The sequence below is a fragment of the Colletotrichum graminicola genome, assembly GCF_000149035.1.
Source record: "Colletotrichum graminicola M1.001 genomic scaffold supercont1.20, whole genome shotgun sequence".
NCBI classification, from domain to species: Eukaryota; Fungi; Ascomycota; class Sordariomycetes; order Glomerellales; family Glomerellaceae; genus Colletotrichum; species Colletotrichum graminicola.
In genome coordinates this window covers 215,655-231,596 of record NW_007361024.1, presented here as the reverse complement: position 1 = coordinate 231,596, position 15,942 = coordinate 215,655, and the positions used below count along the sequence as shown (strand labels likewise).

Below are 15,942 nucleotides of genomic sequence, written 5' to 3'. Positions count from 1 at the left end.
CCCTATGCACACTTTGGGGTTTCACACCTCGAGTTGGCTGGTACGTAACGTACCAGCGTATCACATTTAGCTCCATAAACGTGAAGGCAGCTTCAAATTCCAAGGAGGCGATCGTGAGTCACATGCTTAGAGTAACAGTCATCGCAAGGTTGATGTACGCAGTTGTAGGTAGTCAACAGAACGACATCGCGGTCCCCCATAACTCGAGGGGGACTCCGGTACCTGGCTTCGACATCATACCTGTGCATTCATATGCAGTGTACGGAGTAAATGGGTCGAGAAATCGGTCACTCGTATCCAGTACGTCTTCCAACTTACTACCTATGCTGGTGGTGGGCGCTCTGCTATCCTGCCGGTCAATCCCTCGCCGAGGGACACCTAACCAACCTTACATACTACGTAGTAAGCAGGCAGCTAGGGCTAACTAAGTCAGTGCAACTCTGCAGCTATTCGGCATCGTCATGTCACTCCACTTTCAGAGACCAACCTGTTGTCTCTATTCTATTTATCCCGGACGCGCTTGGGTCAGGGCAGCCTGAACTTTGCCATCCCTTGCTTGCTGCTGCTGGCTTGACTAGGTCCTTGGCTTGGCTAACAGACCACCTACCTACCTACCTACTACGTAGTTGGTAGTTGGTGAATTCTCACAAAACAGCTTGTTTCGTCCACAGTGAAATGTTGCAAGAAGGAACAACACTCTGTGCCGTTTCCAACAGTCCTGCTGGCTGCCCACTTCCCTTGTAGTTATGATTCCCTTTCTTGGTTGTATTGCAGATGCATGTGGGAGGGAACATTGATAAACGACTTGCTAGGGAACCCCAAAAGAGCAAATCCCAACAGCAATAAAACAATACCTGGACCACGCTGTTCCAACCAGGTCGTTGTTTCTTTACTTTTCTGCTCAAGTAAACAGGCCCCTCGCTTGCTGTACCCTTCACTTCTTAATTCTTTCTTTCAGTACGGATAACCCCTTAACATATCCACTTTGTTGACTTCCAGCCGAGTCTGCCACGTTTCATTTATTATGCAACATCGCAACACCTCATAACATCGGGTTACTTTTCAGTAGGCATACCTCTCGGATAACCTCTGATATGCATTATGAAAACCGTCTGCGGCTCCCAAAGGCTGCATCAGAGTTGCTGCATACACCGCATTCGAGACCTCAGACACTCGCAACGGACTAGGACCAGTACCCGCGGCCGAGTCGATACCCTAGGTACCTGGAGATGACGCGAACAAGGGTGGGTTGATTCTCTAGGAACTAGAAGACCATCCTCTCCCTTTCTCGATGGATCAGGAGTTTTCCCTCTGTCATCCGCTGTCTTGCAGAGATAACCAACTAGGTACTGCTCTCTCCCCAATGAGCATGTTCCGCCGACACTTGTGCTGTACCTCACATCGCACCCCAATGCTGAGAGGCAATCGTGGTATTTTCATGACCTCGACATACGATGTGCTTTAATCAAATTTTCCTTTTCCCTTTTTGAACTTTGTACATTATGTAGCCTAACCCCCTTCTTCACCTTGCTCTTCAAGCCCCCAAGGCTGAAGGAATCCCCTTCCGGCTCCACTCGCCGACCCTCTCCTGGTCACACGTCTCCCAAACCCTCCTTCTCAGCGCCCGATACAGCCGTCTCGTCTCCCGGCTATCCGCGTCGATTCGCTCCACCTTGTCCTCGGCCGAGGGCTCGCCGCCGCCGCCACACCTGGCCTCCTGCGCCTCCAGCCAGCTCACGATGCCGAACCTCGTCGCCAGCGTCGTGCTCCCGCCCTCGATGCATGTCGCTCGCCAGAGCACCCTCAGGATCCTCGTCCGCAGGTTCGCCCGCATGTACGGGTTGCCCGCGAGCGCAAACACCTTCTCGAACCACTTCTTCTGGTGGTACACGGCCAGGTCCGCCGGCGTGCGCAGGCCGTCCAGCAGGTACGCGAGCAGCCAGCTCACCTCGGTATAGTACTTGTCATCGTCGGACGGGGCGCCGTGTAGGATGTCGTGCGCCAGCGGCACCTTGTCGTGCTGCCACACGGGCCCGCGCGTGAGGAAGCTGTTGACCTTGGCGTAGAGGCAGTGAAGCGGGTTCTTGAGCACCTCGAGGGCGCTGATGGCGAAGGAGACGAGCGGCGAGGGAACGGGACCGCGGGCGACGAGCACGCGTGACGACTCGGCAAGCTCCGAGAGGAGGAGCCAGATCTGATCCTTCTCTTCATAGGTTGATTCTTTGAACTTGGCCGCCATTTTCAGGATGTTTGTAAGGGCCTCCTGGCGGATGCTGGCGTGCTCCGACCACAAGAGACGGATGAGCGCCGCGGCGTAGCCTTCGTCTACAAGGTCCTCGACGCTCTTGAAGTTCCATTTCAGGAGCGCCGAGTTATCTTCGTCGGGGCCGAACGGCACGTCCAGGATCGCTTCCAGTGAAGAGTCGTCGAGCTCTCCGTTCACAATGACCGGCTTTTGCCGTTGGGGCCCGGCGCCGTTGACTTCAGAGGCAGCTCCCTCGCCCGCCTCGCCCCCGAGCAAAGCAACGTCAGCCTTTGGGACGACGGCCGGCGCCCGACCTACCAGAATCTCCGTCATCTTCTTGGCAAAGACACCGATCACAGCTGGGGCCTCTCCGTTTGTTTGGGCGCAACTCAAAAGCACCGTTAAGAACTCGGACAGATGCTCCAGGTCCTTCTTGTCCGTCGCTTTGTCGGCGACGAACGGCAGCTGCTCGACCACAGTGGCCAGGATCAAGCTGGTCGAGTTGCCTACCTGGCCCTCGGTGACGCTCTCCTGCATCAATTCGACGTACTTGAGCGGCGACGCCGCGCATCTCCCGGCGCAGTTGTCGAGGTATTCCCAAATGAGGTCCAGGTTCCGCGGCTTGCCGCCCTTTTTCAGCTCCCGAGCCGCGCGGAGCAGGGGGGTGAGGCCGACCTGTTGCAACACAAGCTGGTGTTGCACCGCCACAGACTCAAGGACCTCCTTCAGCTTCGACCGCCCCTGCGCATTCTCGACGTAGAACTTGAGCAGTGCGACGAACGGCGACGCCGCAAGGCCCTCCGTCTTGGCGAACCACCTCATGCCCGGGGAGTACCCCGCGATAGCAATCAAGTTCTCCAGCTCCATCAGAGCCAGGGCCTGGTTCTGCGGCTCCTCGGCCCTGCTATCGAGGCGCGTGAGCGACTTGACCAGGAACGGTGAGACGTCAAAGTTGGCCCGCAGCGCGACCTGCGGTATGACCTCATAGTACAGCAGCAACAGCCTGCTGGCGGCCTCGCGCTGCAGGACATTCTCCTCCGCCATGGCCTTGTAGCACTTGGTCACCTCCTTCATGTCGGGGATCTTCTGGTAGAACTCGTCGATGAGCTTACGCGCCGCCATTTCCCAGGTCGACTTCGACGATTCGGCCGCCTCGCGATGCATCTTCAGGGCGACCTCGAGCTTTTGGAGGGCAAGGACGAGGATGCGGATGGCGAAGAACGAGATGAGGGTCGACTTGTTGGAGAGACAACGGACAAGGTCTCGCTGCTTGAGCGGGAGCGGCAGAATGTTGTCGAGGAGGATCGAAGTCGGTGGGGGAACTCGGCGGTAACCTGTTGTTGGACCGTAATGCGGTGGTAACGGCAGATTTACCGTGTTGAATAGGAAGGCGGCGTACCCAATCCACGTCATGGACAGCTTCGGCTCGAAGGTAAAGGACTTGTTGTTCAAGAAGTAGCTGGCAACAAGCTCCGGCGCCGCCTGGAAGATGGCGACGATGAGCTCGCTGTGTTTCAGACTCGACCACGGCCGCAGTTTTTGAATGAATTCTGAGAGCACAAAGTTGGCGACGGCGATATCGTCCTTGTACTTGTCCATCCACGCGATGCGCTCTAGACCGTAGTCGTCTAGGCTCTTAACGTCCTGTGCCGCCTCATCCTCGAGCTCCTTCGGGTAGATGCCGGTTCCAGAGTAGAGAACTCCGGCACCAGGCGTCGTGCAGGTGTAAAGCAGAAATTCGTGAACGGACCCCCTGACAGAAGGCTTGCCGTCTCCCTCAACGTCATGTCTGTACGCATACAGCCCAGCCAAGCGGTCCAGGGTCTTTGTGTTGAAGGTCCGGAACTTGACCTCGCGTGGCAGCTTGTCGTCCAAGAGCACGTGCTTCTTCAACGCGGCCAGCATCTCGAGAATAAGGTACGGCGGGTCGTCCTTTAGCAGAAACGTCAGATGCGAAAACACCTCCTTGAGCATCAGCATCTCCTTCTTCGCCTCAGCCGGCAGGAACTTGAGACAGCTCAGGAACAGCTTGATGGCGTTCGTCCGCACCGACGGCCTCGACGGGTCCTCAACGCTGCTGTTCTTCTCACCGTCGGCGGCGCCCCCGAGGTGCCGAATCTCCAGGTTGCGCGCGAAGCTCGCAAACGTGTGGTCCCGCGCGCGGAACACCCGCCTTGCCAGCGTCCCGCCGTCGAGCATCACGAGCTCGCGCACCAGCCGCAGCGTCGGCGAAATGACGTACCCGCTGCCCTTGGGCGCCGACAGACACCGCGCAATGAGCTTCAGCTGGCGCTCCTGCAGCAGCGTGCGGGCGATGTCCAGGGCATGCGGGAGCAGCTCGAGGGTCTGCGAGGCGACCTGCAGCAACAGGGCCAGCACGGCGGGCACGGCGGACATCATGGCCTCATTGTTGACCTGCGCAGCGTACGACCAAGTCTCCATTATGTCACCGAGGTGGACGGCGTTGTCGCTCGTGTCGCGCGGCCGGGCGGCGTCGAGGTACTCCCGAAGAGTGGTGAACCGGTCCTTGTTGTCGCCATTGCCAGAGCTGAAGCCGTCCAGGAAGACCTTGAGGGACTGGATGCCTGGGAGAAAGCGGAAGAATTAGTTCCGAGGCGTTCAATGCCAGTCAGAGAATGCGTCTTACCGTGCCGCGCTCGTTTTTGGTCCTGGTCAAAGGTCAAGAGCTGCTGGAGGTGTCGCGAATGGTTGACCTCTTCGAAAGTCGGAGCTTCATGCACGACCTTCTGCCTCTTGCGCAAGACATCTGCGCCCTCGAGTCCGCGAGAAGGACGTTTGACCATCTTTTAGGCGGTGAAGTCTCGTGGGGAGGGGAATATTGGACGGTATTACGGAGGTGTGCGAGCAACGAATATTCCCGTCTGCTGCCTCTCTCCTCTCTCACTCGCTCTTCCAATTCCTCCCAAGATCCGGGCAGTGGACCCCGTCAAGAAATAAAAAGTTCTGCCGGCCTCCACCGCTCGGGACACAGTCCGTTCTAAGGTTAGCGCGGGGATCGGAGGGGCATTTGGAGGTGCCGCCAGCAGGGGGACAACCCGCAATGACATTTCACCGAGCGCTGGAAACCCAAGCCTCCGATTTCTAGAATCACCACCAGCACGCCAGACCTCACGATCCTGCGAGACCTCTGCGGGAAATACCCCCATCGAGCTCGACCGAACTGTGAATCGACACAGCAATCATTTACCATGGGTTCCATCGTCATCCCGCATCTCAATAGTGGCTGGCACGTCGACCAAGCGATCCTCTCCGAGGAGGAGCGCCTTGTTGTAAGTCGCAATCCGGCTCAACCCTGTAGGCGGACAGCAAGTATCTAACAGTAGAAACACAAAGGTCATCAGGTTTGGGCGCGATGCCGACCCGCAATGCATGCAGCAGGATGAGGTCCTCTACCGCATCTCCGAGCGCGTCAAGAACTTCGCCGTCATCTACGTTTGCGACATCGACCTGGTCCCCGACTTCAACCAGAGTACGTCTCCCCCACCCCAACGATCACTCGTCACTCCCTTTATGGTCAAAGTGCCATATAAGAGCCGGAGCGGGCTGCTGACAGACCTTCTCCATGTCAGTGTACGAACTCTATGACCCCTGCACAATCATGTTCTTCTTCCGCAACAAGCACATGATGGTCGACTTTGGAACGGGTAACAATAACAAGGTACGCCGCGGATCCTTTTGCACCCCGCCTCCCCCTAAAAGCTTCGTGTGGCCACTTTTCTGACTCTGTCGCGTAGCTCAACTGGGTTCTCGAAGACAAACAAGAGCTTATAGACATCATCGAGACGGTCTACCGCGGCGCCAAGAAGGGTCGCGGTTTGGTCGTCAGTCCGAAGGGTAAGGACCCAGCCTCCCTTCCCTGTCGAGTTCTTCTTCCCCCATATGCACGCAATCTTTGTTGAACACGTGGATTATTATTCACTTCTTCACTAACACTCGTCTCTCTCTAGACTACTCAACCAGGCACCGATACTAGTCACACCTTGAACACGGCGATGGATACAGCACCGTCACGGTCGCATAACACATGCACATCCGCTCATCTTGTCATCCGTGCAGTGTGTACAAGGCATAAAGATAGCAGGAGTCCCCGGGAAAGATATAGGGTTGGTCTCACATAATCAAAAACACTTAGCAAGTTTGAACTCGAAAGGCGCTAATTATCGTGATCCCAAGAATCGTGATATCTTGATTGAATTCTTTTCATCATTAAGGCTAGGTACGCCCCCACTTCCCCTTGTATCCTCCCTCTATATATCATCCGTCGTGATATGACGATACGTAAGTAGCTTATGTTTCGCACTCTCCCCGTATTGAACATGACGGTCGTGGTTACTGCTCTCAGCCCAAGCTGTGAAATAATGCCCCTCCACCTTCTCTTCGACCGTCGGGCTGGGCGAGTAACCCTACATCGCATGTAAATTATGTAGATTTTAGGCGATTAAGCCTGTTCCGTGCATGCCGCGTCCCTCGTTAAAGCATCTCCCCTTGAGACGGCATCTTGGTTAGGAAATTGGTCGGCACCTTGGGTACCTGATGCGCAGCGGCCGCCCGCTCAGCACGGAACAGCTCTTGTTGTCGATCATTGTCACGCGATCTGCCCCCCGTCAAGCGACGCATCCGCGATCTCGTGCTCTGCGCGAGCGGTTTGATCATACTCTCCAAGGAAAAGGAGCCCTCGCCGTTACCCGTGTTCGGTCGCTCGTCGTCAGCGTCCGAAAAGACGTCCTCGAGGAACTCGTCGTCCGACGCAAACTCGCTAATGTGAGGCTGGTACGACGCAGGCGCGGACGGGGACGTGATGGACCTGTAGTGGAGACCCGGCCGCGAGCCGCCCCCCATTCCGCCGGTGGCCGACGACGACGACGCCGCGCTAAAAGCTCCAGGGTTCATCGTGTTGGAGCTCGGGTCCCTGGCCGTAGCTGGTGGCCTGTCAGTAAACCCATTCTGGAATGTGCTGTTGTTCGAAGCCTGATGCAGGATTGGCAGGATTTGCTCATCATACAACTGCGCTCCGGACTCGAAGCTGTCCGGCGAGAACTCAGTGATGGTCTTCGATGAGCGGTCGTCGCTGGGTGGGCTCGTTCCGAGATCGTCGAAGAAGTCGTCAAGGCTGTCTAGCTTCGTCACGAGGTCGCTGAGGTGTCCGTCTGCGCGGCCCTCATCGGACATCATCGTCTCAGTCCTGTCAGGCATCTGGAAGTAGCTGTACGGGAAGTCGTCGTTGTGGAATTCGACGTCGGGAGTCGGGGTCGCCTCCGTGAGGATTCCTTCAGCGGTCTGGCACATGTAGAATGCGGCGTGGATGTTGGCGCGCGTGGAATCCGTCTTCTTGGCCGGAATCGGAATGGCCCATCCCGTGGCTTCCGGGATGCCGAACAGACTCTGTGTCCGCTCGTACTCCTTGCGAATCGTCTTGGACGTAGAACGCGTCATGCTCATCCTCAGGTGCTGCTTGTCCATGGCGCTGCCCGACATCGTCATAATGTTGTCCAACACCTCCAATGCCTCCATGCAGAACTCGGTCTGCAGCAAACGAAGAAGGGGAGAGATGAGATCGGAACCGTGGCCGGCGAGGTCGGGCCTCCGCATGTCAATCTCGGGTATAACAATGCTGAGGATTCTCATGGTCTTGAGCTTCACCCACGCCGTGGCGTTCGTAAGCAGGCCCATCAAAAAGATGATCATCTTGAAATCCAGCTTGGGAAGGAAGTGATCCTTCAACGCGGCGAAGAGACGGCTTTGGAACTCCCTGCTGTTACCCTGGTACTTGAACGTGACGTATTCCCCAAGGAGTTCGGCAATGTTGCGGAACCCCTGGACCTCGCAGACGGCGCCCAGAATGCTGGCGGATTGCAAAGCTTGCTCGCTAGGCTCGTCCTGCTCCATCTCGTGGAGGAAGCGGGGGAAGTTGGCCAAGACGGCAAAGAACAGCCGACTATCGTCACCGATGAGGCCGTCGCTAGGCAGTTGGACGAGCTTGTCGAGTGTGCTAAGAGTGGCCTCCATACACACGGAAGATCGCATTCCCTTGTACAGCAGAGACTGAAGGCCCTCAAACTGGCCGTCCCATCTCGAGGGCTGGCCGTCGAGCAGAAGCCTGCGGACGTTGAGTGACCGGAAGTCGATCTTTGTCAGAAACTCGTTGAGCATCTCCACAGCCTCGAGGAACTCGCGCTCGTTGATAGACTCCAAGCAGGCACATGTTGTCCAGAAGAGCTGGGGGAACGTAAGTAGCTTGTCCGCATCGAGCTTCAGGATAAGCGTCTTGAGTGTGGTAAGGATCTCCATCGCAAAGGTCTGGATCTCGGTATCTTCGTCGGCGATTGTGTTTGACAAGCGTGCGAGCATATCTCCCAACATGAACTGATCCAAGGAGGTGAGGATACATCGGAAGATCTGGAATGAGCGACAGGCGAGGTGTCGGACGGGACATGACGTTGCCCATGTCAGCGACAGCCTGCCCCACTGATCCTTGATACCTGGGTAGGTCATCTCGAACGTCTTGACTACCTCTGCGGTCAAAAACTCCATGCTTGGGGGCACCTTGTTGTCGTGATCATCGGCCTTGCCGTTGCTGTCCTCGTAGCCCCAGACGACTGAGCGATCGTGACGACGAATCAAGTCGATGAGATCCTCAATCGATGCTCTAGCCGTGGTCTCCGTCTGATCATCAAGGCGAGAAATAACGAGCTCATGGATGAGATGGACCAGCATCTCCCTAGCTTGCTCTTGGACGAGAGGAGTGTAATGATCCCAAAGTACCGTTACCACCTGAAGGAGCACCGGTACGTTCTCGGGGGTTAGATGCACAGGAGACACCATGAGATCGACCAGCAGGATCAGCGAGAGCTGTCCTAGAGAGAACCCAGCTTGCTTCGTACCCACGGGGAGTGCCTCTCCCAGGTCTGCGCAGTAAGGCAGGAGGCCAATGTCTGGTGGCGGCGGCATAGCATCCTTCTTCTCGTTCGGAACCATTGCCTTGGGGGTAATCTGCATGAGGAGAAACTCAACAACCTTCATGCCTGGCGTACTAGAAGTGCTGGAGAGGAAAACGACAATCTGCTTGGCATACTCGACAAAGTTTTGCTCCCGCCGCTCAAGGCACAGAGAGATGATGAAGTCGAGAATCAATCGAACATTCCCCGGATAGGGACCAGTGGCGAGGGCTTGCCACAGCGCCTGAACCTCGTTGTGCAGTGCGCCGCTCGATTTGATGGTGATCTCTAGCAAGTTGGCCAAGAGAACGTAGGACTGTGACGTGGGGCCGCCATTGGGGTCAACCTTGAGCTCGATTGACTGGATCCAGGGCAGTATGACAGCTACGACGTTGCGTTGTGAGGCAGGCTGAAGGTCTTTAAAGTAGAGGGTAAACTCCGAGAAGATGTGGAATGCCAGCTCGGTATGCTGTTTTGCAAGTCGTTTCGAGATCTCGAACTGGGCCAGCTTATACACCGCCTTCGTTTTGTCGGAAATACTAATGTCGTAGTCCTGGATCTTGGAGGTTCGGCCTGGCTGCTGCCTCTCTTCAAGCGACCTCATCAACCGGGCAGACTTGGATCGTATTTCGCTCTCATCGTTACCGAGCGTGAAGAGGCAGAGCCCAAGCAGCTTCCAGAACTGGCACGAGTAGTCGAGATGTTCCAGCAAAACTTGAGTCACGACAGCAAAGTAGCTCTCCTGAACCTTTGAAACGTCAGACAGGTAGCAACGAGCGATGCAGTGCTCTAGCAGGTACGGCAGCTCTTGGTTGTGGATAATCAGGTTCTTCAGAGCCCGGCGACCGATTACGTTCATACGGTCGCTGCCCGAGTTGAAGATGGCCTCGATCCAAGCGAGCATTCTCCGGATATCAAACTGGAGTGTTGCGCCACTCTCAGTGGTTATGCTCATCGGCCCACCACAAAGGGCAGCCATGGCACTGAGAGCAGCCGTGCGGAGGTTTCGCTTCTCGATCTCCATGGCTGCAGTAACTGTGCCTCTCTCTCCGAGGGACTGCTGGTCGATAAGAGACTGCCGCATGGTATCCTCCCGGACGCGGATCTGGGTTTGGTTGGGCGAAAACCCGCACCAGTCTTCCATCAAAGAGAAGGCGGACTTGCGGGATTCAAATGTCATCCACCGGGAAGGGTCTTTCGTCCGGTTGATTCCCTCGAAGAGCTCCTCTGTCAGGCCGCAGTAGTGGCGCCTGAGCTTCTGAAACTCCCAGTCCATTTGTACTTCTCCATCCATCAGGAAGAGCTTCAGGTCCCGAGTGAATGTGACCAAGTTAGTCAGAACCCACTCGTCATTGTAAACTTCCTCCTCCTTGAGGAAGTGGCAGGTGAGCTTGTATACGTGTGTGATTTCGGTTCTGAGGAGATCCATCTTGCGGTTGCGTCTCGGGCTGCTGTTGGTGCGTTGGTGGATGCGAGCGCGGGCCTCGTCGTTGCAACGCGAAACCTGGCCTGCCAGCTCCTCCAGTAGAGTGCGATATATGTGTATGTTGATCGACCCCATAGCCGAGACGACTGCATCCCTGACGGACGCCGAGGAGACGGACAGGAGCGGGATCAGGTACTTGAACAGGACTCTAGCTGAGACAATTTTGTCCGCAGAGGCTGGCTTGGATGTCCTTCGGCTATGCTGTGTGCCTTGAGGGTTGGCGGGGACGACGCTCCCTGGGTCGGCCAGAGTCGTACAGGCGAATATCAGGTAGAACTTCCACTGTTCCACAAGGATCTCCGGCTGTGTCGTTGGTGTTCTACCAGCGACGCGGGCGCTCCCGGGATCTGATCCGTAGTACAGCCCCCTAGAAGGTTCCGACAAGAGCACGATGGCCTTGTACATCTGCAGAATCCGGTTGCATATTAAGTCACGGCCAATGGTGACTGTGAAGGGGCACTTTTCGTACGCGATGCGGATAAGATTAGGGAAGAGCTTGAACCACAGCGTCGTGTCGTATGACACGTCACTAGTACACAGCTCTACAAGAGCGCCCCGATTATTGCTGTTTTGCATCCCCCTCTGGAGTCTGCTTCTCTCCGCGACGGAAAGACCCTCGTCCTTGAAGTTCATCACCTGCATCGAATCGTTCTCTAGGATGTCGATAACTCTTAAAGTCTCCCTGTCTTGGTTTTGGAGCGCTCTGTCGAAGTCGGTGATGAGTCGAAGGACGGTGATGGCAAAGTACCGCACTCTCCTAGACTGCGAACACAAGAAGAACAGCCCGTGAGCCTCCGCCTGGTCAACTTCGGCCCAGATACCCGACAGATCGAGCTTTGCGCCGCGCTTGTCGCTTGTCTCGAGTTGGTCAAGCGAAGCATCGCGAGTCTTTCGTCTGATCTCCTCAATCCATATTTGCAGCAACTCGACGTACAGACGAAGCGTGCTTTCGATGTGACCCGGGCCAAGCATTCCGCCATCAGACATTGTCGAGTACCGGTCGTCAAAGTTGAAGATGAAGCGAGCAAATCCCATAGTGACTTGCTGCGCATGGGCTTGTCGGGCTATAGCTTTAAGTGATTGTGCCGATGAATAGGCGATGTTATATTGCACGTGAGCAGTGCCCGTGCAAAGTAGGTTAATCAACGAGTTGAAGGGTATATCCGCAGAGAGGCAACGGGGCAACGCTTGAACGGCAACATGCAAAAGCTCATAAAACGCCTGTTTGTGGTCGGCGGGAGGCTGGTCATCTCGCCGCGCAAAGTTGAAAGTGTCTGCGATTGGGGTCTTGGGGCCAGGACTGCTGAACTTCTCGTCCAGCACAGCCTGGCCTCCAAAGGTGTTGTCGCAGATGATGGTGATCTTTCCAAGGATTTCGCAGAACTTGTGATAGTACTCCTTGACCACGTCATTCAGAGCGGATGTACGCACGGGGCGGGAGAGTTGTTCGCCCTCTCCTGACGCTCCGGTAAAAGCCATGGGCGAACCATGGTGAGGCGAGACCATCATAGGGGACGGCGGCATGCGTTCACGTTCGATTGTAGGCGGCGGCGGAAACGAACTCGGAAAAGGGGGCCGGCCTTCGTCCCCCCTCTCAAGGTCCAACATGATGGCCAGGAAGGCTCTGATTCCAATCACCATCCGGTCCGGATCGAGCTGTTCGACCCTCAGATCCTTGTTGGAGACGAACAGCTCGGCATTGATCAGGGGGAAGATGACATGCTTAAAGCAGTACTCTGGGTGCTTGTACCCGATGATTCTAATGATCTGGATGATGGGTTCGGCAACGGCCGAGTCGGATGCAATAAGGCTACGCTTCGTTGGCGGCAAAACCAACTTCATCACTTCATCCAGCTTTCTTGTGGTATTGGGCAGTGTATCGTTCGTTCGGTATAAGTATGTCCACAAGAGCCGCGCAATCACCTGGAGACACAGTGGTCGTGTGAAGCGGTCTTTGAGCTTCGGCTGCAGCGGAAGAATCAACTGGAGCCATTGGGACCCAAAGGTATCCGGGGGGGATACGCAGAGCAGCGTGGCCGTCAGAGGGAAAGCGAAGCCCCAGTGCCGGGGCTTGATGAACATCTGCGCAAGCCGGGGACCAATTGATCCAAGGACCTCGATCCATTTCGGATGAGCCAAGTCTTGGTTCGTCGCCTGGGCAGCGACGGTGAGCAAAAGCGTCTCGAGCACCTGGCAGAAGGCTGTCTTGACACGCTGGCCGTGGGATCGATGGAAGAGGCGTCCGACCGCCACCATGAAGTCGCACGACTGTTCCCAAGCTTCCGGGTGTGACATGTTGACCTTGAGGTGCTTCATGCCCCCGAGAACCAGCTCAATCTTGCCTTCAGCGTCCCGGCCTGCTGGGGAGGTCGGGCTTTTGGCGACCAGCTCCTGGAGAGAGCGCTCCAGGTCGCCGAGAAATCTATCAGTGACGCCCCTGAAGTTGATCTCGCTCATCGCTCCGAGAAGCTGAGAGAACAGGTTCCAGTTTGCGAGCTTCAAGGGGCTGACCATGAGCTGGTCGGTGTCGGCGATCTTCAGTTGACCGAAGATTATGCCCTCAAGCTTTTCTTCCATCTCCAACGTCAAAAAGGGGAGACTGGTCTGGCTGATGACCTCCAGCAAAACACGGCACAAGATATAGATTGAGACTGTCGAGCGGCGTTCCGCGTGGGCTACAAATTCTTGCTTGGCAGCGAGTGACGTCTGCGGACTCGCCAAACCATTGTCCATGGCCCCGGGTAAGGGTTGAACGGGTTCGGTGTTTCTTCGCTGGAGGAGGACGGGCGCGGCGCCTTTCGACTGTTGCAACTGGCTTCGGGCCTCGTTGGCTGCATCGCTCTTGCTTTTCCTCCACAGCATCATGGAATCTATTAGGGGCTTCGGACGTGGGCGTGCGATGTGGCCCAAGGCAGTGATGATCTGGTCGAAAGATGGATCGACTCCTGGGCCGCATATTTGCTCGACTTGTGGCTCGGGTTCAAACGGCACTGTGATGCAGTCATTGAGCTTCTCCTCGGCTTGGGCAATAAACTGGGCCATGATTGTCAGCGACTTGGGCGTCAAGAGAAAGCAGCACAAGCAAAACTTACGGACGTGAAGAGCACATGCAGGGCGTACTCCCCAACTGTCTTTTGCTCATCCCTGTGGTGTTTGGAAGAATGAGAGTGGTGGTGCGTGTGTTCGCGCCTCGACTTGCTATGCATTCGCTCTAGTTTTCTCTGGGTTTGAGAGAGGGATGAATTGGTGAAGTCTGTCGCGGAAGAGGTCCTCTCAGGCACCTGATGACCCGAGTTAAGAGTGGTGCCTGACAAGGCGGTGCCGGACCGCGGCCCTGGGGGCGCGTCCGGCTCCATGCGGCCAACGGCATGCATATCGGGGCGGTCGGTGGCGGTGATGGTGGTGAGGCTCGCGCCAGCAGCAGCGATTATCTGCGGGCTAAGGGGGCTTGAAGAAGAGCTGGCGTGACTTCCATTTCTAGAGTGTTGTATTCCGTGGACTATAGAGGTCTGGCGGTGGTGGCCGTAGGACGCGCTCTTCGGGTCGGCAACTCGCTCGGCTATACCGCCAAGGCCAGAGCGGGAGTGGGCGTGGTTGTGTGCCCGCGGCGAAGTGAGGCTCGAGCCGGAAAGGGGTGGCAACGGGCTCAAGAGCTTTTCGATGGAGGATTCGCGCGAGTGGGCGACAGAGCGAGGCAGCGGAGGATAGGGATGGGGTTCGAGGGCGGCGGGCCTAAGGGTTCGGTCCCAATCGATGTCCTCTTCGTCTTCTTCGTCGAGGGTGGTGACGGATCGCGGGGAGAACTTTAACGGGTCCTGCAAAAGATCAGGCAGCGTCGTCTGGGACGGAGCTGGCAAACGAGACGACGTCTTATGGTCAGTTACAGGATTTCCCCTCTCTTGTGAAACGGCAGGCAGGGCAAAGGAACGGAGACGGGGTGGAGGATTGGATGCGTAAGGCGTTTTGAAGGTGCACAGATATATGATCTGGCACACACCAGCGCAAGACCAGGCCGGGAGAAAAGTTGCGACGAAGACGAGGAATAGGCAAGATGGGAGAAGGGGGGGGGGGGGCACAAAACTGGCAGGGCGCGACGCTAAGCCCAGGGCCGACGAGTAAAGAGAGAGACGGAGCACGGCACAGCAACGATCAACGGAAACCGGAGCTGGAGCTGGAGCGGTGCAACAAGTCAGGCCTAGGGCAGAGCGAAACGGCAAGGGCTTTGTGTCTGTGGGTTTGTTTATGAGTGTAGTGTAATGCGGTAGCGCGCGCGTGGAGGCAGATAAGGTAAGGCGGTGGTGATAGGAATAGCAACGGTGGTGTAGCAAACTTCAAGCTAGCAGGCGTCGGACGAGGCGAGGCGGGAGACCAGGCCATAACTACGGCAGGACAGGGAGAGACGGGACGAGTCGCGACGAATAGATAGGAAGAGACGAGGGCAGCGAGCGCATCAGCATGTGTGCGGCATCCCGTCGTACGTCAGTTGCGCGCGCGCAGACGGCAAGGGACGGCAAGGCAGGGAGGGGGGGGGGAGGGGGCAGGAAGTCCAGACGGACGATGAAAGACATCTCATCCCGTCCGTCCAGTGTGTGTATATGTCTGGACATGTGCCGTAAGGCCTATGCGAAACCGCAAACTGACACTCACCCATTGTTGCGTTGAATCGAGTCCCATGTTCCGGGTCCTTACGCCATTCGGGTGATTTCGTGCACCTTGGGCGGTGGCCGCCACGAGCAATCAATCCGAGGAGGATGGGAGGGGATCGAGTTGGAGGGAAATAAGCGGCGGTGGCGGGAGAGCTTGGAAGATGGAGGATCGGATTCGGAATTGGGCCGTATTTTGTGGTGGTGTCGATGGTTGGTGGGAGAGTTTGTTTTAGTTCAATGATGAAGATGGGAGAAAGGGGGACCAAGAGAAAGCAGGTTGACAACAAGAGGGCAAAGACAGGTAAGTAAAGAAAGCAGTCGAATCAATAAATTCGCGTTGATCAATAAAAGCACCCAACTCCAGAATTACGGTCCATCTGTCCATCCATCAATCAATCAATCAATCAATCAGTCGAGTCGGCCGGAGCAAAGCACCAGCCTCCCTCTCTCTCGCCCCTGGTCGTTGGCCACCCAGTACCGCAAAAGCCAACCAGCAAAACCCGTCAATAACCAAGCAAGGTTAATACAATAAGTAAGAATATAATAATACCAATGGCTGGATTATGTGGTAATTCTGCGGGCTGTTCTGGTCCTCTGGAACGGTACCGG

The 15,942-nt window shown here is 56.3% G+C and overlaps 3 protein-coding genes across 3 annotated transcripts; 1 reads left to right on the top strand and 2 right to left on the bottom strand.

The window, feature by feature from the left end:
- Nucleotides 1-1,534: 1,534 nt before the first annotated feature.
- GLRG_05737 (ribosome biogenesis protein Urb1) lies at nucleotides 1,535-5,049 on the bottom strand (the record flags this gene model as incomplete). Its single annotated transcript, XM_008096422.1, has 2 exons — nucleotides 1,535-4,830; nucleotides 4,893-5,049. 2 exons carry the CDS (start codon nucleotides 5,047-5,049, stop codon nucleotides 1,535-1,537), a joined length of 3,453 nt encoding a protein of 1,150 aa, XP_008094613.1.
- A 405-nt stretch (nucleotides 5,050-5,454) lies between these two features.
- On the top strand, nucleotides 5,455-6,239 carry GLRG_05736 (mitosis protein DIM1; the record flags this gene model as incomplete). The annotated part of the gene is made up of 5 exons (XM_008096421.1): nucleotides 5,455-5,535; nucleotides 5,600-5,735; nucleotides 5,836-5,924; nucleotides 6,001-6,100; nucleotides 6,214-6,239. The coding sequence occupies 5 exons, from the start codon at nucleotides 5,455-5,457 to the stop codon at nucleotides 6,237-6,239; spliced, it is 432 nt and encodes a 143-aa protein (XP_008094612.1).
- Nucleotides 6,240-6,736: 497 nt separating this feature from the next.
- Nucleotides 6,737-14,061, bottom strand: GLRG_05735 (cell morphogenesis protein PAG1; the record flags this gene model as incomplete). Its single annotated transcript, XM_008096420.1, has 3 exons — nucleotides 6,737-7,175; nucleotides 7,269-13,720; nucleotides 13,780-14,061. The coding sequence occupies 3 exons, from the start codon at nucleotides 14,059-14,061 to the stop codon at nucleotides 6,737-6,739; spliced, it is 7,173 nt and encodes a 2,390-aa protein (XP_008094611.1).
- Nucleotides 14,062-15,942: the final 1,881 nt, after the last annotated feature.